This window comes from Entelurus aequoreus, linkage group LG06, assembly GCF_033978785.1.
Source record: "Entelurus aequoreus isolate RoL-2023_Sb linkage group LG06, RoL_Eaeq_v1.1, whole genome shotgun sequence".
NCBI classification, from domain to species: domain Eukaryota; kingdom Metazoa; phylum Chordata; class Actinopteri; order Syngnathiformes; family Syngnathidae; genus Entelurus; species Entelurus aequoreus.
In genome coordinates, this window is record NC_084736.1 from 24,998,160 (window position 1) to 25,022,991 (window position 24,832).

The 24,832-nt window shown below is 42.1% G+C and overlaps 1 protein-coding gene across 2 annotated transcripts in view; it reads left to right on the top strand.

Annotated features, from left to right (window-relative positions):
- mmd (monocyte to macrophage differentiation-associated) overlaps positions 1-24,832 on the top strand; it is a 35,064-nt gene that overhangs the window by 7,767 nt on the left and 2,465 nt on the right. Inside the window, exons 2-6 of one of the 2 annotated variants that reach the window (XM_062050326.1) lie at positions 16,381-16,429; positions 19,435-19,516; positions 23,768-23,928; positions 23,989-24,063; positions 24,135-24,236. In XM_062050326.1, the coding sequence (XP_061906310.1) occupies positions 16,404-16,429; positions 19,435-19,516; positions 23,768-23,928; positions 23,989-24,063; positions 24,135-24,236 (446 nt within the window). In that variant the 5' untranslated portion in view covers positions 16,381-16,403. Of the gene's footprint in view, positions 1-13,855; positions 16,430-19,434; positions 19,517-23,767; positions 23,929-23,988; positions 24,064-24,134; positions 24,237-24,832 lie in introns of those variants that run through there. The other variant, XM_062050325.1, reaches the window with a different exon arrangement.

Consider the following 24,832-nt stretch of genomic DNA (forward strand, 5'->3'; position numbering starts at 1 on the left):
AGAACTGCTTGTATCGCACATGATATCACACACAAATAAACGCGCCGCAGGACTGCTTGTATCGCACATTATATCACACATGAATAAACACGCCACAGGACTGCTTGTATCGCACATGATATCGCACACAAGTAAAAACGCTGCAGGACTGCTTGTATCGCACATGATATCACCCAGAAACACGCCGTAGGACTGCTTGTAACGCACATGATATCACACACACAAATAAACACGCCGCAGGACTGTTTGTAACGCACATGATATCACACACAAGTAAGCATGTTCCATGGACTGCTTGTATTGCATATGATGTCACACACGAGTAAACACGCAGCTGGACAGCTTGTATCGCACATGATATCGCACACATGTAAACACACTGGAGGACTGCTTGTATCGCACATGATATCACACAGACGTAAAAACGCTGCAGGACTGCTTGTATGGCACATGATGTCACACAGAAGTAAACACGCTGCAAGACTGCTGGTATTGCACATAATATCGCACACAAGTAAACACGCTGCAGGATTGCTTGTATCGCACATGTTATTAGACAGGAGTAATCACGCAGCAGGACTACTTGTATTGCACATGCTATCACAAACACGTAAAAACGCTGCAGGACTGCTTGTATCGCACACAAGTAAACACGCTGCAGAGCTGCTTGTATCGCATATGATATCCCACACAAGTAAATACACTGCAGGACTGCTTGTATCACACAAGATATCATACACATATAAAAATGCCTCAGGAATGCTTGTATCGCACAATATATCAGACACGAGCAAACACTCTGTAGGACTGCTTGTATTACACATGATATCACATACAAGGAAACACGCTGTAGGACTGCTTTTATCGCACATGATATCACACAAAAGTAATCACGCTGCAGGACTGCTTGTATCGCACATGATATCACCCACAAACACGCCGTAGGACTGCTTTTAACGCACATGATATCACACACAAGTAAACATGTTGCATAGACTGCTTGTATTGCACATGCTATCACACACAAGTAAACACGGTGCAGGACTGCTTGTATCGCACATGATTTTGCACACAAGTAAACACACTGCAGGACTGCTTGTATGGCACATGATATCACACAGGCGTAAACATGCTGCAGGACTGCTTGTATCGCACATGATGTCACACAGAAGTAAACACGCTGCAAGACTGCTTGTATCGCACACAAGTAAACACGCTGCAGGACTGCTTGTATCGCACATGATATCACAAACAAGTAAAAACGCTGCAGCACTGCTTAGATTGCACATGCTATCACAAACAAGTAAATATGCTGCAGGACTGATTGTATCGCACACAAGTAAACACGCTGCAGAACTGCTTGTATCGTATATGATATCCCACACAAGTAAATACGCTGCAGGACTGCTTGTATCGCACATGATATCATACACATAAAAATGCCGCAGGAATGCTTGTATCGCACAATATATCAGACACGAGCAAACACTCTGTAGGACTGCTTGTATCACACATGATATCACATACAAGGAAACACGCTGTAGGACTGCTTTTATCGCACATGATATCACACAAAAGTGAACACGCTGTAGGACTACTTGTATCAGACATTTTAGATGCAAGCCAAAATAATCTAATACTTTTTGGCTGATATCGGACAGATATAATATGGAATCAGGACACCCCTACACCGAACTAGCAATTATCTGAGTCTAAGCACTGTTATTACACCACAACTTTTGACATTGGCATTTAACATTGCAATGCTTCATTCTACAACAAGCTAACTAGTGTCCGCCCTGAGATTGGTAGGTCGTGAGTTGAAACCCCGTTCGAGTCATACCAAAGACTGTAAAAATGTGACCCATAACCTCCCTGCTTGGCACTCAGCATCAAGGGTTGGAATTGGGGGTTGAATCACCAAAATGATTCCCGAGCGCGGCCACCGCTGCTGCTCACTGCTCCCCTCACCTCCCAGGGGGTGAACATAGGGATGGGTCAAATGCAGAGAGTAATTTCACCACACCTAGTGTGTGTGTGACTATCAGTGGAACTTTAACTTTTAACCTACGCATGCTAGCATAAGACTAGTGTCATCAGTAGAAAGTGGAGTGAAGGAATGATGAGAAGAAACTTAAAGAAACATTAAAAAAATATTTTTGAGGTCTAGTTAGCAAGAAGCTAACTTCTGCTAACTCATGTTAACTTCATGAAGTGTCTTAGCTTTAGCACAGGGCTAAAAAAAATGAAATTTTTACTGGAAAACTGGACACAAATAATCCTATTGGCTGAACTTTAACTCAGTGGGCGGGACTTAATGAAACAATGTTGCAATGCATACTTGCCAACCCTCCCGATTTTCCCGGGAGACTCCCGAATTTCAGTGCCCCTCCCGAAAATCTCCCGGGGCAACCATTCTCCCGAATTTCTCCCAGTTTCCACCCGAATAACAATATTGGGGGCGTGCCTTAAAGGCACTGCCTCTAGCGTTGTCTACAACCTGTCGTCACATCCGCTTTTCCTCCATACAAACAGCGTGCCGGCCCAGTCACATAATATATGCGGCTTATACACACACACACACACAAGTGAATGCAATGCATACTTGCTCAACAGCCATACAGGTCACACTGAGGGTGACCGTATAAACAACTTTAACACTGTTACAAATATGCACCACACGTGAACCCCCACTAAACAAGAAAAACAAACACATTTCGGGAGAACATCCGCACCGTCCATCCATCCATTTTCTACCGCTTATTTCCTTCGGGGTAGCGGGGGGCGCTGGAGCCTATCTCAGCTACAATCGGGCGGAAGGCGGGGTACACCCTGGACAAGTTGCCACCTCATCGCAGGGCCAACACAGATAGACAGACAACATTCACACTCACATTCACACACTAGGGCCAATTTAGTGTTGCCAATCAACCTATCCCCAGGTGCATGTCTTTGGAGGTGGGAGGAAGCCGGAGTACCCGGAGGGAACCCACGCAGTCACAGGGAGAACATGCAAACTCCACACAGAAAGCACCGTAACACAACATAAACACAACTGAACAAATACCCAGTACCCCTTGCAGCATTAACTCTTCCGGGACGCTACAATATACACCCCCGCTACCCCCTACCCCCCACCTCAACCCCGCCCACCACAACCTCCTCATGCTCTCTCAGGGAGAGCATGTCCCAAATTCCAAGCTGCGGTTTTGAGGCATGTTAAAAAAATAATGCATTTTGTGACTTCAATAGTAAATTTGGCAGTGCCATGTTAGCATTTTTTTCCATAACTTGAGTTGATTTATTTTGGAAAACCTTGTTACATTGTTTAATGCATTCAGCGGGGCATCACAACAAATTTAGGCATAATAATGTGTTAATTCCACGACTGTATATATCGGTATCGGTTGATATCGGTATCGGTAATTAAGAGTTGGACAAAATCGGAATATCGGATATCGGCAAAACAGCCATTATCGGACATCTCTACCCAGAACCCCTTGCAGCACTAACTCTTCCGGGACGCTACAGTATACACCCCCCGCTACCACCAAACCCAGCCCCCCCCCCCCCCCCCCCATCTCCCAAATTCGGAGGTCTCAAGGTTGGCAAGTATGTTGCAATGTATAAACCCCGTCATCACATACACATTTTTTACATGTTTTGTTAGCATAGCTTAGCATATACTGGTCCTACATTTGATTACTGTTAGCATCTTTATCTCTCAGGAGCATACGCGTTAACAAAGCATGATGACGTACCCTCATTAGCTCAAAGCATGGAAGCCGACTTTAATCTGCCTGCATGTTTTTTTAAAATGGTGAAAATTGAATGTTTCCCATGATTTTGCGGTTGTCTCATTTGTCATCGCTTTTGGTGCTTTGAAAGCGAAAGTAAACTGGCATTGACACTTGACAACACTTTTCTGTCACTGCCTGTCATCAATCGATCACAACGTGCAGCCGTTTGGTTGCAGAGGAAGAGACCAACACCGCCATCAAGTGGCCATCTTTGAAACTCACACGCAAGCCTGAGACTTTAATGACGAGTCAGCTTTTTTAAAGTGGACAAAAACACGTTTTTGTAATGTTACGCATGATTAAATTAGTAGTAAATCTTACTTTCCTGAGGCCTCACGTGGTTTCTACATATTTTTCCTATCATAATAACTATTTAACTTTGTTGTTTGATACAAGTTTTTTACAATTAACGTAATACACATTTTACCAACCTTTTTGTACACTTTAAAAAATCCACATTTTACTGACTCTGGTTTAAGTTTTTTTAGAGGATTTTGGGCTTAATGTGCTGACACACTTTAAAAATAAGAAATAAAAATAAATACTGTACTTTCACACACCTGAGGTTGTCCTGGAAACCACAGTTTTTAAGGTCCGATAGAGTTTGTGAGCCTTTTGAGCAGTAGAGATGTTTCTGTTTAACTGCGGGTTCTTATAAAAAAAAAAAAAAATTAAAATACAATAAAAAATAAATTTAAAAAAAATAAAAGAAAAAGAGACCAAAAATAAGGTAATTAAAAAAAAAAAATGTAAACATTAATTAATGAAAATAAAAAAAATTAAAAACTTCGAAAAATAATGAGAAAAAAACCCTGCAGTTTCTTAACAAAAAAAAATATATACATCAATGAAATAAATAAAGTAAAATAACAAAAAAATACTGCAGTTTCTTGACAAAAAAATACATTCTAAAAAAAAAGATAAAATAAAATGGGTAAAAAAGGGAAAAAAACAACTGCAGTTTCTTAAGAAAAATATAAAAAAGTCAAAAGGAATAGAAAAAAATATTAAACAAAAAATAAATAGATTAAAAAAAAACTGCTCTTTCTTTTTTGATGATCACCAGTTTTGATGCACCATATATTATTTACCACAGGAAGTCATAGAACTTAAAATGATGTCACTGTGTGGAAAAGGAACCTTTGTCTGGGGAAATTGTGTCCTTGGAAACCGTGCACGTCACAAACACTTTTGTTTTTTGCCCTTAAAGTCCTGAAGTGTCCGGGGACTTCTTTCCTCAGTCTGTAAACAAAACCAAAACGACAAAAGATTGTTTGATAAATAAAAAATACAGATACATCGTTACTGCCGATATTTGTATTGATCCGCCCACCTCTGTGTACATTAAAAAACTCTCGCTTTGCGGTTAGCAAGTGCAACATGTTTTTAGCTATTTCTTGTGCTACGGTGATAAAGCTACTTGTAGGAAACATTGTTTATTGTTTGTTTAATTCATTTATTTTTTTTGCCGCCATGGAAGTGAGGAATAATGATTTAGAAGTAGCTTCACGCTGTAGCGGGACTTTAGCCGCTAGCCAGCTAGAGAGGACTCGTAAGTTTGTCTGTCGCTGTCAAATTTACGCAACACAGCTACAATGTGTCATCAACGTAATATTAAAAACTCTCTCTGTATTGCCCCACCCTAGTCAGTTTTTTTGGGGGGGCAAATTTGATGGCTACTTGTCATCCAAAAGCTGTGCGAAAAACACTGTGATGCTAATGCTAATGCTAGCCAGTTAGCCTTTGCGAAGCCACACCTTAAACGTCTTCATTGGTAAGTTAATAATATCTTGACAGCTTCTAATATTATAAAGTTGAAATAATAACTATGGATGTGACTATAAACGGTGTAGCTTGCTAGCTAGCTTAAATGCTAACATGACTACAAGAGACGTTCACGTCTTTCCCTATTAAGAAACGATATACCACAATCTAAACTTATATATAAACACATTACTGTCTGAACATTTAAGATATTTAATTGTGTACATTGAACATACAGGTTATGTTTTCTTAGAACATAGTGATAAATATGAATATCTATACTCTGAGGAATAAGACACGGAGGTGTCAACAGGAAGTGACGTCACAAACAGGAAGTGAAGCGCACAACACCTAGTTGTCCTCCAAGTTCATTATTAAAAAACAACTTTTACAAATTAAAACAGAAGATAAACATATTTAAACACTGAAATAAGTATAAGATGGCTCTTGAGAAGCCAGAACAATATTTAATGCCAAGGAAAGTATATTGTGTGTCTGGTTTTTTATTTAAGTCAAATAAAACCAACATTTTTTAAGATCGGATAGAGAATGTGAACCCTTTGAGTAGTAGAGATGTTTCTGTTTAACTGCAGTTTTTAAACAAAAAAAGAATAAAAAGAATAACAATGGAAAAAAAAAATGGAAAAATAGAAAAAAATAACGCAAATAAATAATTAAAATAAGTAAATGTCAGTGTGTGTATAAGTATTTTTAGAGCACCTTCAACAATACCGTGATAACAATATTGATAATTGCCATAATTTAGGTCACAACAATCCTTTTTTTATTATTTAATTTACTTTATTTACTCAGTTTGTTAAATATGGGAAACTAATCTTTGTTTTTGAGTACAAATGTATTAAAACTGGCAAGTTAAAAAACAATATTAAAAATTGTCATATTACTCGAAATCAAATGAATTGTGATCATCCATCCATCCATCCATCCATTTTTCTCCGCTCATCCGAGGTCGGGTTGCGGGGTCAGCAGCCTAAGCAGAGAAGCCCAGACTTCCCTCTCCCCAGTCACTTCGTCCAGCTCCTCCCGGGGGATCCAGAGGCGTTCCCAGGCCAGCCGGGAGACATAGTCTTCCCAACGTGTCCTGGGTCTTCCCCGTGGCCTCCTGCCGGTTGGACGTGCCCTAAACACCTCTCTAGGGAGGGGTTCGGGTGGCATCCTGGGCAGATCCCCGAACCACGTCATCTGGCTCCTCTTGATGTGGAGGAGCAGCGGCTTTACTTTGAGCTCCTCCCGGATGACAGAGCTTCTCCCCCTATCTCTAAGGGAGAGCCCCGCCACACGGCGGAGGAAACTCATTTCGGTCGCTTGTACCCCTGATCTTGTCTTTTCGGTCATAACCCAAAGCTCATGACCATAGGTGAGGATGGGAACATAGATCGACCGGTAAATTGAGAGCTTTGCCTTCCGGCTCAGCTCCTTCTTCACCACAACGGATCGATACAGCGTCCGCATTACTGAAGACGCCGCACCGATCCGCCTGTCGATCTCACGATCCACTCTTCCCTCACTCGTGAACAAGACTCCGAGGTACTTAAACTCCTCCACTTGGGGCAAGATCTCCTCCCCAACCTGGAGATGGCACTCCACCCTTTCCCGGTCGAGAACCATGGACTCGGACTTTTGCAATGTCGCCTGGCCCTACAATACAAGGGAGACTTGCTAGGAGGAAGCTTCAGCTGTCAAATCAAAAAAGAGCAAATGTGTCCAATTCAACAAAGCAAAGTCCTTCTGAAAGTCGTTTCTTGGGCAGACGAGTCCAAACTAACATGATTTAGTTTGGAGAAGAGCCAACACTGCGTATGAAAAATAAATCTTAGTGATGGATCCGTCAATGTCGAGGGCTGCTTTTCTTCTTTTGGACATGGACAACTCATATCATCCAACAAATATGAATTGTCAGCCCGGCGTAGCGTGTTTGGTTAATCCTCCAGTCCTTCAGTGACAACGATACTTGGCGGCAAGGATTAGTGATTTATAAGCTGCAGTGTGGAGGGATATTAGCCGCTAATTTTCGGGACACAGAATGTGTCAACAATTATCAAATTATCGCGATGTAACAATGTGACTAAAACAGACTTTGCCCCAGCTTGACAATATACTTGGGGCGGTGGGGGCGTGGTCAATGTGACGTCATCATATAATTTGCATAATCGATTATGCATATACTTTCTTTAAAAAAGGCTAAAAAAATGTACATACATTTAAAAACAAGTATGTGTTATTAGTAATTGGTATTTACACATTTTGTCGTAAATTATATAATTTTGCTCTATTTTTAAAATTGTTATTATGCTGGTCTTTCAAGTAGGAGTATAGCCTCCAGTCACAGATCAATAATACACAGTGCATGCAGATAGTATTCACAGTGCTTCAGTTTTTCCACATGTTATGTTACAGCCTTATTTTAAAATCGAACCAATTCCTTTTTCCCCTCAAAATTCTACACACAATACCCCATATTCGCATACACAAGCGTTCAAAGCCTTTGCCATGAAGCTCAAAAGTGAGCTCAGGTGCATCGTGTTTCAACTGATCATCCTTGAGATGTTCCTACAGCTTAATTGGAGTCCACCTCTGGTAAAGTCAGTTGGTTGGGCATGATTTGAAAAGCCACACACTTGACAATGTATGGCGAAGCACAAAACCAAGAATGAAGTCAAAGAAATTGTAAGTAGACCTCCAAGACAGAATCGGGGGATGGGTACAGAAAAATATCTGCTGCCCTAAAAAGTCCCAATGAGCAGAGTGACCATCATCCGTAAATTGATGACGTTTGGAACCACCAGGACTGGATAGAGGGAAAGATGAATGCAGCAATGTACAGAGACATCCTGGATGAAAATCAATGCTTCCCATCCAACCCGATGGAGGTTGAGAGGTGCTGTAAAGAGGAATGGGCCAAACTACCCAAAAATAGGTGTGCCGAGCTTGTGGCATCATACTCAAAACGATTTGAGGCTGTAATTGCTGCCAAAGGTGCATCTACAAAGTATTGAGCAAAGGCTGTGAATTATTATGTTCATGTAATTTCTTAGTTTTGTACTTGTAAATTGCAAACATTTCTTTAAAAAAAAAAAAAAGTTTACGTTGTCATAATGGGGTATTGTGTGTAGAATTTTGAGGACAAAAGTGAATGTATTTCATTTTGGAATATGGCTGTAACATAACAAATTGTAGAAAAAGTTAAGTGCTGTAAATATGCACTGTAAGGAGGCAGGATTTTAGATTTTGAATTAAATTTTTTGAAAACGTCAATTACATTTAAAAAAAATTCTCCATATCAACACAGACAACGGAATGAAAGTTAAAACATTCTCTGGCAGCGATTTGTATTTCAAGGTCGCTGATTCATTCATTTTGCTGTAAATCAAAAAGGAAATCCAGCCTTGGACAGATCATCCAATCATCATGCGGGTATCCCGGCGTCCATTTCTCATCCACTCCCAGAGAGGTTTGGCATCCGAGGGCGGGACAAAGCCGAGCATGTATCCAATGATTATTTTAGTTTGGCTGCAGTGGATCAATCCACTCTATGCTCCCCCACTGAAGTCAATGGACGCTCAGCTTCAGCACTGTTTATTGCACTCTCGACTCCTCCATTAAAGTCAATGGACGCTCGGCGTCAACACTGTTTAAGGCACTGTGACGCTAACACAATCAGTTACAAGAAAGTCCCGTCAGCTGTCACCAAAGTAGTTGATTCTGAACACAAGTTGAACGCATCGTAGCGCATATTTAGTCAATGACATGTAAACACAAAAGTACATATTTCACCACTTTTTTATATTTTAGATGAAGCTGAACTTCCCTCGGAGTCAAAAATAGCCACTGCCGTATACCTTGTCCAAACAATCACCCGTAATCCAGGCAATCGCGTTCGTCTTGCTTACGGTTGATGAAAGTTTTCGGTGCATCACTACTGAATAGTGCGTAAATAATAGTATGTGTATACACACACTACCGTTCAAAAGTTTGGGGTCACACTGAAATGTCCTTATTTTTGAAGGAAAAGCACTGTACTTTTCAATGAAGATAACCTTAAACTAGTCTTAACTTTAAAGAAATACACTCTATACATTGCTAATGTGGTAAATGACTATTCTAGCTGCAAATGTCTGGTTTTTGGTGCAATACCTACATAGGTGTATAGAGGCCCATTTCCAGCAACTATCACTCCAGTGTTCTAATTAGGGCTGCAACTAACGATTAATTTGATAATCGATTAATCTGTCGATTATTACTTCGATTAATCGATTAATAATCGGATAAAATAGACAAACTACATTTCTATCCTTTCCAGTATTTTATTGAAAAAAAACAGCATACTGGCACCATACTTATCTTGATTATTGTTTCTCAGCTGTTTGTAAATGTTGCAGTTTATAAATAAAGATTTATTTAAAAAAAAAAAAAAGCCTCTGCGCATGCGCATAGCATAGATCCAACGAATCGATGACTAAATTAATCGGCAACTATTTTTATAATCGATTTTAATCGATTTAATCGATTAGTTGTTGCAGCCCTAGTTCTAATGGTACAATGTGTTTGCTCATTGACTCAGAAGGCTAATTGATGATTAGAAAACCCTTGTGCAATCATGTTCACACATCTGAAAACAGTTTAGCTCGTTACAGAAGCTACAAAACTGACCTTCCTTTGAGCAGATTGAGTTTCTGGAGCATCACATTTGTGGGGTCTCGTCTAGTAGCCATATATATATATATATACACAGGTAAAAGCCAGTAAATTAGAATATTTTTAAAAACTTGATTTATTTCAGTAATTGCATTCAAAAGGTGTAACTTGTACATTATATTTATTAATTGCACACAGACTGATGCATTCAAATGTTTATTTCATTTAATTTTGATGATTTGAAGTGGCAACAAATGAAAATCCAAAATTCCGTGTGTCACAAAATTAGAATATTACTTAAGGCTAATACAAAAAAGGGATTTTTAGAAATGTTGGCCAACTGAAAAGTATGAAAATGAAAAATATGAGCATGTACAATACTCAATACTTGGTTGGAGCTCCTTTTGCCTCAATTACTGCGTTAATGCGGCGTGGCATGGAGTCGATGAGTTTCTGGCACTGCTCAGGTGTTATGAGAGCCCAGGTTGCTCTGATAGTGGCCTTCAACTCTTCTGCGTTTTTGGGTCTGGCATTCTGCATCTTCCTTTTCACAATACCCCACAGATTTTCTATGGAGATAAGGTCATGGGAGTTGGCGGGCCAATTTAGAACAGAAATACCAGGGTCCGTAAACCAGGCACGGGTAGATTTTGCGCTGTGTGCAGGCGCCAAGTCCTGTTGGAACTTGAAATCTCCATCTCCATAGAGCAGGTCAGCAGCAGGAAGCATGAAGTGCTCTAAAACTTGCTGGTAGACGGCTGCGTTGACCCTGGATCTCAGGAAACAGAGTGGACCGACACCAGCAGATGACATGGCACCCCAAACCATCACTGATGGTGGAAACTTTACACTAGACTTCAGGCAACGTGGAAATCGAGGTCCCAGAGTCTGGAGGAAGACAGGAGAGGCACAGGATCCACGTTGCCTGAAGTCTAGTGTAAAGTTTCCACCATCAGTGATGGTTTGGGGTGCCATGTCATCTGCTGGTGTTGGTCCACTCTGTTTCCTGAGATCCAGGGTCAACGCAGCAGTCTACCAGCAAGTTTTAGAGCACTTCATGCTTCCTGCTGCTGACCTGCTCTATGGAGATGGAGATTTCAAGTTCCAACAGGACTTGGCGCCTGCACACAGCGCAAAATCTACCCGTGCCTGGTTTACGGACCATGGTATTTCTGTTCTAAATTGGCCCGCCAACTCCCCTGACCTTAGCCCCATAGAAAATCTGTGGGGTATTGTGAAAAGGAAGATGCAGAATGCCAGACCCAAAAACGCAGAAGAGTTGAAGGCCACTATCAGAGCAACCTGGGCTCTCATAACACCTGAGCAGTGCCAGAAACTCATCGACTCCATGCCACGCCGCATTCACGCAGTAATTGAGGCAAAAGGAGCTCCAACCAAGTATTGAGTATTGTACATGCTCATATTTTTCATTTTCATACTTTTCAGTTGGCCAACATTTCTAAAAATCCCTTTTTTGTATTAGCCTTAAGTAATATTCTAATTTTGTGACACACGGAATTTTGGATTTTCATTTGTTGCCACTTCAAATCATCAAAATTAAATGAAATAAACATTTGAATGCATCAGTCTGTGTGCAATGAATAAATATAATGTACAAGTTACACCTTTTGAATGCAATTACTGAAATAAATCAAGTTTTTCAAAATATTCTAATTTACTGGCTTTTACCTGTATATACAGTACAGGCCAGCAGTTTGGACACCTTCTCATTTCAATGCGTTTTTTTAATTTTCATGACTATCCTCCCACCTCCAAAAACATGCACCTGGGGATAGGTTGATTGGCATCACTAAATTGGCCCTAGTGTGTGAATGTGAGTGTGAATGTTGTCTGTCTATCCGTGTTGGCCCTGTGATGAGGTGGCGACTTGTCCAGGGTGTACCCGCCTTCCGCCGAATGCAGCTGAGATAGGCTCCAGCGACCCCCCGTTACCCCGAAAGGGATAATCGCTAGAAATTGGATGGATGGATGGATATTTAGATTGTAGATTGTGACTGAAGGCATCCAAACTATGACACCTGTGAAGTGAAAACCATTTCAGGTGACTACCTCTTGAAGCTCATCGAGAGAATGCCAAGAGTGTGCAGAGCAGTAATCAGAGCAAAGGGTGGCTATTTTGAAAAAAGTAGAATATAAAACATGTTTTCCGATATTTCACCATTTTTTGTTAAGTACTTAAAACTCCACGTGTTCATTCATAGTCTTGATGCCTTCAGTGACAATCTACAATGTAAATAGTCATGAAAATAAAGAAAACGCATTGAATGAGAAGGTGTGTCCAAACTTTTGGCTTGTACTGTATACATCTCCATTCATAAAATGTGTTACTTGAATTTGTTTTCACGTTTAGAACCGTCGTTTGTTTGTTTTTTTTTGTTTTTTTTTTGTCCTGTCCAGCTTCTCAGGCAAACCATATTGTTGATGCAGATGCCCATATCGGCTGTACAAATTTACTTTACAAAAGAGAAGTGTGGAATACTTCTCTTGTTGCCTTATTTGTATTTGACTTTATTAAATGTATTTATATTATCATTTGGTGCAGCCGGGCCAGAGCAGGACGGGATAGAAAGAGAAAAAAAAGGAAGACGGAGGGGGAAATTGTGAGGACAAGAGGGACAGAGAGGGACAGAGAAACAAAAACAACAACAGCAAACACAACAATAACAACGACAGCAACAACAACAACAACAGAGCAACATCAGCAAATACGATATGTACAAATATGATTGTAAAAGTGATAGCAAAGAAGCAGTTATTGAAATAAATAATAAAACAGAAATGACAATGAGCATTATTACACTACAAATGGAGCAATACAAATACCAATAGAAATAGCACTATTGATAATGAATAATACCAATATTTTACCTCTATTATCAACAATACAGTTGTTCAATTGCAACAATACATATACATAATGATAACTAGAGATACAAATGAAAGCAGAAAAATGGAGGGGGAGAAAGAGAAGCCAGTTATATTAACCTTGTAGATTGTTATAGTAACAATAGGTTCAGCTTTGTCAGTGTGCCATGTGTTAACGTTGTTACCCTAGGGTAAACTGGGTAATTTATGTTTGATGAAACGTGATTATATGCATGAGTGTATGTATGTATATGTACAGTATGTGTATATGTATGTTTGTACAGTGAGTGTATATGTACAGTATGTATATATGTATGTTTGTACAGTGAATGTATATGTACATGTATGTGTATATGTATGTTTGTACAGTGAATGTATATGTACATGTATGTGTATATGTATGTTTGTACAGTGAATGTGCGTGTGGATGTACAAACTTTGAGTATGTAGGTATGTACTGTATTTGTGTACCGTATTTTTTCGGACTATAAATCGCAGTTTTTTTCATAGTTTGGCCTGGGGTGCGACTTATACTCAGGAGCAACTTGTGTGAAATTATTAACACGTTACTGTAAAATATCAAATAATATTATTTAGCTCATTCACGTAAGAGACCAGACGTATAAGATTTCATCGGATTTAGCGACTAAGATTGACAGATTGTTTGGTAAACGTATAGCATGTTCTATATGTTATAGTTATTTGAATGACTCTTACCATAATATGTTACATTAACATACCAGGCACGTTCTTAGTTGGTTATTTATGCTTCATATAACGTACACTTATTCAGCCTGTTGTTCACTATTCGTTATTTATTTTAAATTGCCTTTCAAATGTCTATTCTTGGTGTTGGGTTTTATCAAATAAATTTCCCCCAAAAATGTGACTTATACTCCAGTGCGACTTATATATGTTTTTTTCCTTCTTTACTATGCATTTTCGCCCGGTGCAACTTATCCTCCGGAGCGACTTATAGTCCGAAAAATACGGTATGTATATGGGAGCCTAGGTACCTATTATGTATGTATGAATAACGGTGTTTATGTGAGTATATGTGTATTTGTATGTACAATATATTATTAATATAGAACCCTCGTTTTTAACGTGTGGCGGTTTTTATTTTGCTGTGGCGTCGCGCCACAATCATTTACATGAATGGGAAACCCTGATTTATATAATCCGTATCGTGCAACCCTAATAAAAACCACCCCGGATTCCAAAGGTTTAAAAGTATAAAATATGTCAAAGAGGCTTCTACTTTCTTAAAAACTGTTGTACGTGATTCGAGTGGAAAAAGTTTGGACGTGGTCCACAATTACACCAAAGTATGAAGTTAAATAGAGGGCCACACAATATAGTTGACAGTTAGCAACATAGCACACTAGCAGGAAGCAGACAGATGTGTCGTCTCTACATGAGTCTCCTTTGCCTTGTAGTGTAATAGGTTTTAAATCTCTCTGAGCTTACGGCGGAAGCTGCTCGTCGCCAAGGATGATGTGTTACTGAGTGCAGCTTTAGGTTGAGCGTTATCCTAAGCGCTTACATAAACGCTCTCGTTCCTCCGATCAGCGCTTACGTAAGCGTGATAACGCCAGCTGATGTGACGACACATCATATGCTTACCATGCAAAAGTGCGTTTATATGACCTTGAAATATATAACAAATGGACACTCTAAAAATATATACTGTGTTTATTAAATAATTATGGTTCCCTCAGCAAACATTGCCTTCTGTCACATAATGTACTAACAAATTCAGTATGAAAACCTAAATATTTAATATTTAGGTTTATTTTTCTTTGTTTTAATTTCATGGGAAAAACAGTTATCATATTGCTATTATATTCATATTGGTTGATGTTAGTATTGGTTTATATATTACACTTTATATTGTTTATCTATGTTAGTGTCATATTCTTGGGGTCATATTCGACCCAGACCTCAAGTTTGACAAGCAAGTGAAATCTGTGGTAAAATCCTGTTTTTTCCAACTGCGCACAATAGCCAAGATCAAGTCTTTCCTCTCCCCCAGTGACCTACGGAGGGTCGTGTTGATGCTCATCTTCTCCAGACTGGACTATTGCAATGCACTCTATGCTGGGGTCACCGACAAGACCATCCATAGTATGCAGCCAGTACAAAATGCAGCTGACAGGCTGGTGACAGGCCCAAAAATGAGGGAACACATTTCTCCCATCCTTTCCTCCCTTCACTGGCTCCCAGTGAAGCGCAGAGTGAAATTTAAGATTATCACGTATGTATTCAAAACGCTCAATGGTTTCGCCCCAGCTTACATCAAAGATCTCCTGGACCAACCTACCAGCTCCAGGCTTGGTCGTTGCCTTAGATCTGACAACCAGATGACCCTGAAGGTCCCAGGGTCAAACCTAGTGACAAAGGGAGACCGTGTTTTCTCAGTGATGGCACCTAGGCTATGGAATAAGATCCCTCTGAATATCAAGTCCGCCACCACTCTGGACTCTTTTAGAGCACAGCTTAAAACTCACCTCTTTACCGCAGATGACTTTTGATTTATGTGTTCATTGTGAGTCTTAAATGTTTATTTTAGATTCCTTTGTGTGTCTCAGGCTGTTTTTATTTATTTTATTTTTATTTTTTGTTTCTCTACTCGGGCTGATGTAACAGTTGGTTGGGGGGCGCATAATAAATGAAAATAACATAACATAACATAACATAGTGTATATTGATATATATTATTTTAGAATTACATTCATATTAGTTTATTACCATGAATTGATTTACTTGGACCCCGACTTAAACAAGTTGAAAAACTTATTCGGGTGTTACCATTTAGTGGTCAATTGTATGGAATATGTACTATACTGTGCAATCTACTAATAAAAGTTTCAATCGATCAATCAAAATCTATGCATGTCAACAAGTCCTTATCAAGCCACGCCTTTTCTAGATTTGATTGGTTAAACACGTGACCTCCCCCCTGCTGATTGGCTCTCCCAGTTGTCACTCAACGCATGGTTCTTTCATTTCACCGGCGGGCCTTGTTGCTCCCTCGCCGGGCTACTTTTCATAATGATGGCGCTTCCTACGTTTCTACCTCAAACGTCCAAAAGCTGCTGAAAGCCTTGATCCAGGATGCCATGGCGAAAAAAACTTAAATGGTGCCTTTTGGCGATAGTTAGCAGCTTGGTGGCTCGTAGCCGGCTAGCTAACGCTTGCTAGCGTGGTAGCATTGCTTCATTTTTACACTTTTTCATACCTGCTTTTTTTTGCTTCTATTCTTCTCATTTAGCTGCTGAAACTCAATACGCTGCTATGGAAAGAGCAAACAGCTTGCAGAGGTGAGTCAATTATTAATGACGAACTCATGTCGATTATTTCACGTCATTCTTCGTTTCTACGTCACGTACGAGGTCTATGACGTCATCAACATTCGACTCACTTATGGATTGAACGTTCGTCCATTTATCCATCCATTTTTTACCACTTATTTTTTTAATTAATGCAAACTTTGAAACACATATCCTGATTAATGGTGTAGAACAGCATACCTTTAAATAGTTTTACACATTATTATGAAACCCAAACACAAATGTACCTTTTTAAACCAAAAAACATAACACAAACACCCCCGGCTAGCTTATGTTATTAGAAAATCCTTACATTTTCTATAGCACTTATCCTCACTCGGTTGGGTTACCATTACTGGTGTATAAACACTATATTGCCAAAAGTATTTGGCCACCTGCCTTGACTCACATATGAACTTGAAGTGCCATCCCATTCCTAACCCATAGGGTTCAATATGTCGGTCCACCTTTTGCAGCTATTACAGCTTCAACTCTTCTGGGAAGGCTGTCCACAAGGTTGCGGATGTGTAATTCATCCCAAAGGTGTTCTTTGGGGTTCAGGTCAGGACTCTGTGCAGGCCAGTCAAGTTCATCCACACCAGACTCTGTCATCCATGTCTTTATGGACCTTGCTTTGTGCACAGTCATGTTGAAAGAGGAAGGACCCCTCTCTAAACTGTTCCCACAAGTTTGGGAGCATGGAATTATCCAAAATGTTTTGGTATCCTGGAGCATTCAAAGTTCCTTTCACTGGAACTAAGGGGCCAAGCCCAACTCCTGAAAAACAACCTCACACCATAATTCCTCCTCCACCAAATTTTACACTCGGCACAATGCAGTCTGAAATGTACCGTTCTCCTGGCAACCTCCAAACCCAGACTCGTCCATCAGATTGCCAGATGGAAAAGCGTGATTCATCACTCCAGAGAACGCGTCTCCACTGCTCTAGAGTCCAGTGGCGACGTGCTTTACACCACTGCATCCGACGCTTTGCATTGGACTTGGTGATGTATGACTTAGATGCAGCTGCTCGGCCATGGAAACCCATTCCATGAAGCTCTCTGCGTACTGTACGTGGGTTAATTGGAAGGTCACATGAAGTTTGGAGCTCTGTAGCAACTGACTGTGCAGAAAGTCATTGCACTACGCGCTTCAGCATTCGCTGCCCCCTCTCTGTCAGTTTACGTGGCCTACCACTTTGTGGCTGAGTTGCTGTTGTTCCCAAACTCTCTAATATTCTTAAAATAAAGCAGACAGTTGACTTTGGAATATTTAGGAGCAAGGAAATGACATGACTGGATTTGTTGCACAGGTGGCATCCTATGACAGTTCCACGCTGGAAATCACTGAGCTCCTGAGAGCGGCCCATTCTTTCACAAATGTTTGTAGAAACAGTCTCCATTACTAAGTGCTTGATTTTATACACCTGTGGCCTGGCTAAGTGATTAGGACACCTGATTCTGATCATTTGGATGGGTGACCAAATACTTTTGGCAATATAGTGTATTTTATAAATGTCTATACTTTTCACAATTACAAATGACGTAATTAGTCTACCGTTCATGCTTGTCACTCACAGCTGTTTCGTACACACAGAGAGAGCGTGCACGAACACAAACATTCCAAGAGAAGCAACTAACAATTTGCAGTCTTGCTGTTGTTATAAAATATACATTCAATAATAGCTGACATTAGTAACCATAGAGTCGGTGTGTCCATACTTTTTCCAGCGAGGGCCGCGTTAATAAAATTAAAAAACGGGGCCACGTTGATACATTTTGGTCATTAAAGATACTAAAATCAATACAATATGTAGAGGTGGAGGGAAATTATTAATTTTCAGATGCATCGCAATTCTGACATGGATGATTATAAAATCGATTAGTAAACGTCGATAATTGATTTATTTATTGTAAATAATGTAGTGTAGACAGTTCTAAAATTTGGCAAACTGCAGCGAGCTACCTCATCAAGAGATTCGACCAGCTCCTTATTATATGTTCCTGTTTTGCACACATTTCCCTTAATTTAATAAATGTGGTGGAAACTAATTGAACTGTTTCTTATTACAAATGCACTGTTTTTGAAAGTTGCAAGTGATAAACGCTTATTTAGTGAAACTAAAATAAATGTAAAACTGCATCAATATTCATGAATTAAAGATGCATCACTAATTGATTTTTGAATCGTAATCATAATCGAATCGTGTGATGCCCAAAGAATCCCACCTCTACGATATAATTTAATCAATACATGCTAAACTATCTGAACACAACATCTTAGCTTTGTGATATCGCTAAAAAAGCATATTCTACGTAATGTTGCCCTAAATTAAGCATTTCCAATCATTAAAATTGAAAAATAATCTCAAAATATTAATATTACAGTAGTATTGGCTACTAGACGAGACCAAAACAATCAGACCGAGCTGTTCAGTATCTTGGCCACTGATTGACTCAGCCTCAGTCAGAATTACTAACAATAACATGCTAACTTTTTAATCTAATTTTGCAGCCAAAGGCTTCAGACTCATAACTTGGTACTTGACACGTGTTAACAATTAGCATGCTAACAATAGCGAGCTAACTTTTTTAGCCAAACACCTCAGAGTTGTATGATTAGGTACTTGACACATGCTAACTGTTAGCATGCTAACGTTTATTTTTAGCTAATCTTACATGTTTATGCTTCATAGTCATATGACTTGCTTATTAATTAATTGAATTAAATGATACAAGTTAATGCTAATGTTATTACTTTGTAACTTTTTCTTGTTACACACACGAGCGCCCACGCAATTTTTCGTCACGCTCCCATGATTGATGACAATAAAACTTTGTAATCTATCCTATTCTACAAGCATATCACTCTGCAGTTTGTAGACTTTGTACTGTGACAAGTGTGTCAAGGTTCATGATTGACATGTAATAAATGAGAATTGTCTGTATTGAGTCCCGACTGTTAAAATAATCAATGTTTATGACTGTGTGTTTCAGGTTCATGAACAGGCGTCCCTCCGCCAACTGTCGCTACCAGCCTACCCGCTACGAGCATGCCGCCAACTGCTACACGCACGCAGTGAGTCTCCACCCCAGCGCCATCGACACGCGCACAACCTTGCTTGGCTCATCTTTGTCTCTTCATCATGCTAGTTCCTAATCGGGGGTCGTCCCTCTTCGTCACGCCAGTTTTCTGATCGTTTTTGTCTCTCTGCGTCACGCCAGTTCCTGATTGTCTTTGTCCCCGTCACACTAGTTCCTGATTGTCTTTGTCTCTCTCCATTACTACAGTTCCGGATCGTCTTTGTCACGCTAGTTCCTGATCGTGTTTGTCTCTCTCAGTCACGCTAGTTCCTGATCGTGTTTGTCTCTCTCAGTCACGCTAGTTCCTGATTGTCTTTGTCTCTCTCAGTTACCCCAGTTCCGGATCGTCTTTGTCTCTCTCCGTCACGCTAGTCCCAACCGTCTTTGTCTCTCTCCGTTACGCTAGTTCCTGATTGTCTTTGTCTCTCTCTGTTACTCCAGTTCCGGATCGTCTTTGTCTCTCTCAGTCACGCTAGTCCCAACCGTCTTAGTCTCTCTCCGTTACGCTAGTTCCTGATTGTCTTTGTCTCTCTCCGTTACTCCAGTTCCGGATCGTCTTTGTCTCGCTTTGTCACGCTAGTTCCTGATAGAGTTTGTCTCTCTCCGTCACGCCAGTTGCGGATCGTCTTTGTCTCTCTACGTCACGCTAGTTCCCGATCGTCTTTGTCTCGCTCCGTCATGCCAGTTCCGGATCGTCTTTGTCTCTCTCCGTTACTCCAGTTCCGGATAGTCTTTGTCTCGCTTTGTCACGCTAGTCCCGATCGTCTTTGTCTCTCTCCGTCACGCCAGTTGCGGATCGTCTTTGTCTCTTTATGTCACGCTAGTTCTAGATCGTCTTTGTGTCGCTCCGTCACGCTAGTCCCGATCGTCTTTGTATCTCTCCGTCACGCCAGTTGCGGATCGTCTTTGTCTCTGTATGTCACGCTAGTTCCCGATCGTCTTTGTCTCGCTCCGTCACGCCAGTTCCTGATCGTCTGTCTCTTTCCGTCACGCTAGTCCCGATCGTCTTTGTCTCTCTCCGTCACGCTAGTCCCGATCGTCTTTGTATCTCTCCGTCACGCTAGTTCCTGATTGTCCGTTTCTCCGTCACGCTAGTTCCCAATCGTCTTTGTCTCTCTCCGTCACGCTAGTCCCGATCGTCTTTGTATCTCTCCGTCACGCCAGTTGCCGGTCGTCTTTGTCTCTCTATGTCTCGCGCTAGTTCCCGATCGTCTTTATCTCTCTACGTCACGCCAGTTGCGGATCGTCTTTGTCTCTCTGTCACGCTAGTTCCCGATCGTCTTTGTCTTGCTCCGTCACGCCAGTTCCTGATCGTCTGTCTCTTTCCGTCACGCTAGTCCCGATCGTCTTTGTCTCTCTCCGTCACGGCAGTTGCGGATCGTTTTTGTCTTTCGCCTTCACGCTAGTCCCGATCGTCTTTGTCTGTCTCCGTCACGCTAGTTCCTTATTGTCCGTTTCTCCGTCACGCTAGTTCCCAATAGTCTTTGTCTCTCTCCGTCACGCTAGTTCCTGATTGTCTTTGTTTCTCCATCACGCTCGTCCCGATCGTCTTTGTCTCGCTCCATCTCGCCAGTTCCTGATCAGTTTTGTCTCTGTCCGTCACGCTAGTCCTGATCGTCTTTGTCTGTCTCCGTCACGCTAGTTTCTGATTGTTTTGTTTCTCCGTCACGCTAGTCTTGATGGTCTTTGTCTCTCTCCGTCACGCCAGTTGCGGATCGTCTTTGTCTCTCTATGTCACGCTAGTTCCTGATCGTCTTTCTCGCTCCGCCACGCCAGTTCCTGATTGTCTTTGTCTCTCTCCGTCACGCTAGTTCCCAATCGTATTTGTCTCTCTCCATCACGCTAGTTTCTGATTGTCTTTGTTTCTCCGTCACGCTAGTCCAGATCGTCTTTGTCTCTCTCCGTCACGCCAGTTGCGGATCGTCTTTGTCTCTCTATGTCACGCTAGTTCCCGATCGTCTTTGTCTCGCTCCGCCACGCCAGTTCCTGATCGTCTTTGTCTCTCTCCGTCACGCTAGTTCCCGATCGTCTTTGTCTCGCTCCGCCACGCCAGTTCCTGATCGTCTTTGTCTCTCTCCGTCACGCTAGTCCCGATCGTCTTTGTCTCTCTCCGTCACGCTAGTCCCGATCGTCTTTATCTCTCTCCGTCACGCCAGTTGCGGATTGTCTTTGTCTCTCTGTCACGCTAGTTCCCGATCGTCTTTGTCTCACTCCGTCACGCCGGTTCCTGATCGTCTGTCTCTTTCCGTCACGCTAGTCCCGATCGTCTTTGTCTCTCTCCGTCACGCTAGTCCCGATAGTCTTTATCTCTCTCCGTCACGCTAGTTCCCGATCATCTTTGTCTCACTCCGTCATGCCAGTTCCTGATTGTCTGTCTCTTTCCGTCACGCTAGTCACGATCGTCTTTGTCTCTCCCCGTCACGGCAGTTGCGGATCGTCTTTGTCTCTCGCCTTCACGCTAGTCCCGATCGTCTTTGTCTCTCGCCTTCACGCTAGTCCAGATCGTCTTTGTCTCTCGCCTTCACGCTAGTCCCGATCGTCTTTGTCTGTCTCCGTCACGCTAGTTCCTGATTGTCCGTTTCTCCGTCACGCTAGTTCCCAATCGTCTTTGTCTCTCTCCGTCACGCCAGTTCCTGATTGTCTGTCCCTTTCCGTCACGCTAGTCCCGATCGTCTTTGTCTCTCTCCGTCACGCTGGTTCCGATCGTCTTTGTCTCTCTCCGTCACGCTGGTTCCGATCGTCTTTGTCTCGCTCGTCCCGATCGTCTTTGTCTCGCTCCATCTCGCCAGTTCCTGATCAGTTTTGTCTCTGTCCGTCACGCTAGACCTGATCGTCTTTGTCTGTCTCCGTCACGCTAGTTGCTGATTGTCTTTGTTTCTCCGTCACGCTAGTCTTGATGGTCTTTGTTTCTCCCGTCACGCTAGTTCCCAATCGTATTTGTCTCTCTCCGTCACGCTAGTTTCTGATTGTCTTTGTTTCTCCGTCACGCTAGTCCCGATCGTCTTTGTCTCTCTCCGTCACGGCAGTTGCGGATCGTCTTTGTCTCTCTCCGTCACGCTAGTTCCTGATCGTCTTTGTCTTGCTCGTCCCGATCGTCTTTGTCTCGCTCCATCTCGCCAGTTCCTGATCAGTTTTGTCTCTGTCCGTCACGCTAGTCCTGATCGTCTTTGTCTGTCTCCGTCACGCTAGTTGCTGATTGTCTTTGTTTCTCCGTCACGCTAGTCTTGATGGTCTTTGTTTCTCCCGTCACGCTAGTTCCCAATCGTATTTGTCTCTCTCCGTCACGCTAGTTTCTGATTGTCTTTGTTTCTCCGTCACGCTAGTCCCGATCGTCTTTGTCTCTCTCCGTCACGGCAGTTGCGGATCGTCTTTGTCTCTCTCCGTCACGCTAGTTCCTGATCGTCTTTGTCTTGCTCGTCCCGATCGTCTTTGTCTCGCTCCATCTCGCCAGTTCCTGATCAGTTTTGTCTCTGTCCGTCACGCTAGTCCTGATCGTCTTTGTCTGTCTCCGTCACGCTAGTTGCTGATTGTCTTTGTTTCTCCGTCACGCTAGTCTTGATGGTCTTTGTTTCTCCCGTCACGCTAGTTCCCAATCGTATTTGTCTCTCTCCGTCACGCTAGTTTCTGATTGTCTTTGTTTCTCCGTCACGCTAGTCCCGATCGTCTTTGTCTCTCTCCGTCACGGCAGTTGCGGATCGTCTTTGTCTCTCTCCGTCACGCTAGTTCCTGATCGTCTTTGTCTTGCTCGTCCCGATCGTCTTTGTCTCGCTCCATCTCGCCAGTTCCTGATCAGTTTTGTCTCTGTCCGTCACGCTAGTCCTGATCGTCTTTGTCTGTCTCCGTCACGCTAGTTGCTGATTGTCTTTGTTTCTCCGTCACGCTAGTCTTGATGGTCTTTGTTTCTCCCGTCACGCTAGTTCCCAATCGTATTTGTCTCTCTCCGTCACGCTAGTTTCTGATTGTCTTTGTTTCTCCGTCACGCTAGTCCCGATCGTCTTTGTCTCTCTCCGTCACGCTAGTTCCTGATTGTCTTTGTTTCTCCGTCACACTCGTCCCGATCGTCTTTGTCTCGCTCGTCCCGATCGTCTTTGTCTCGCTCCATCTCGCCAGTTCCTGATCAGTTTTGTCTCTGTCCGTCACGCTAGTCCTGATCGTCTTTGTCTGTCTCTGTCACGCTAGTTGCTGATTGTCTTTGTTTCTCCGTCACGCTAGTCTTGATGGTCTTTGTCTCTCTCTGTCTCGCCAGTTCCTGATCGCGCCCGCCTTGGTGGGCATGGCGCTGCTGCACCGGCTGTCAGACAACCAGTGGCAGCGTGTGACGGCGTGGGTGTACGGTCTGGGCCTGTGCGCCCTCTTCCTTGTGTCCACCGTTTTCCACATCATCACCTGGAAGAGGAGTCACATGAGGTGCGTCGAGGGGGGCGTAGCTTCTTTAAGGCATCGATTGATGTTGTGGTGACGTTGCAGGGAGGTGGAGCACTGCTTCCACATGTGCGACAGGGTGGTCATCTACGTTTTCATCGCCGCCTCTTACACGCCGTGGTGAGTCTTTGGCCACACTTCTATACTCAAGCACCAACCGCTCTGACGCCATCTTGTTTTTGTTCTTTCAGGCTGAACCTGCGAGAACTGGGGCCACTCGCCGCTCACATGCGCTGGTTTGTTTGGCTGATGGCGGCCGCCGGAATCATCTATGTCTTCAACTACCACGAAAAGTAGGTTTCACCACCATAATGATTCCTAATTGTCCATAACGATCAGGGGTCTGCAACCTTTGCTTTCTCCAAAAACATTTTTCCATTTCTTCCACTAAAGAAAAATAGTCAGAAGCTGCAAAACGTAACACAGCTTACACACTTTTTAAAAGTGTTCATCTTTTATTTAAATTTTGCAGGCTAATGCAAAATCAAACTATTTTCTTCTGAGGTGTTTCTTTTTTGGTTCTGTTTCATGGTGAACTAGCCCCCACATCTGCACATGCAGGCTCCTCCTCTTTTCCTTGCCTTCCTTGCTCCTCAGCACTCAGCCTGTCCACATTCACGGCCTCACAGACAATTGTAGAACTCTTTTCAAAGATGGTGATTATCCTCTGGTTTTTAAGGACATCTCACAGGGAACGACAAAAAAAGAGCCTCGGGTTAGATGATGTCGTGATTTAACTTGGCCATGACGCATGTACATGAAAAAAAGTGAATAAAAAAACGTGAAAAATTTAGAGAGACATTTGGACTTAACTCTTTTACCCCTTTTTTGTGTGTGTTTTTTACGTCACGAACAAGACTAAGTGCTTTTAGAAGGGGCAGGGGCCACC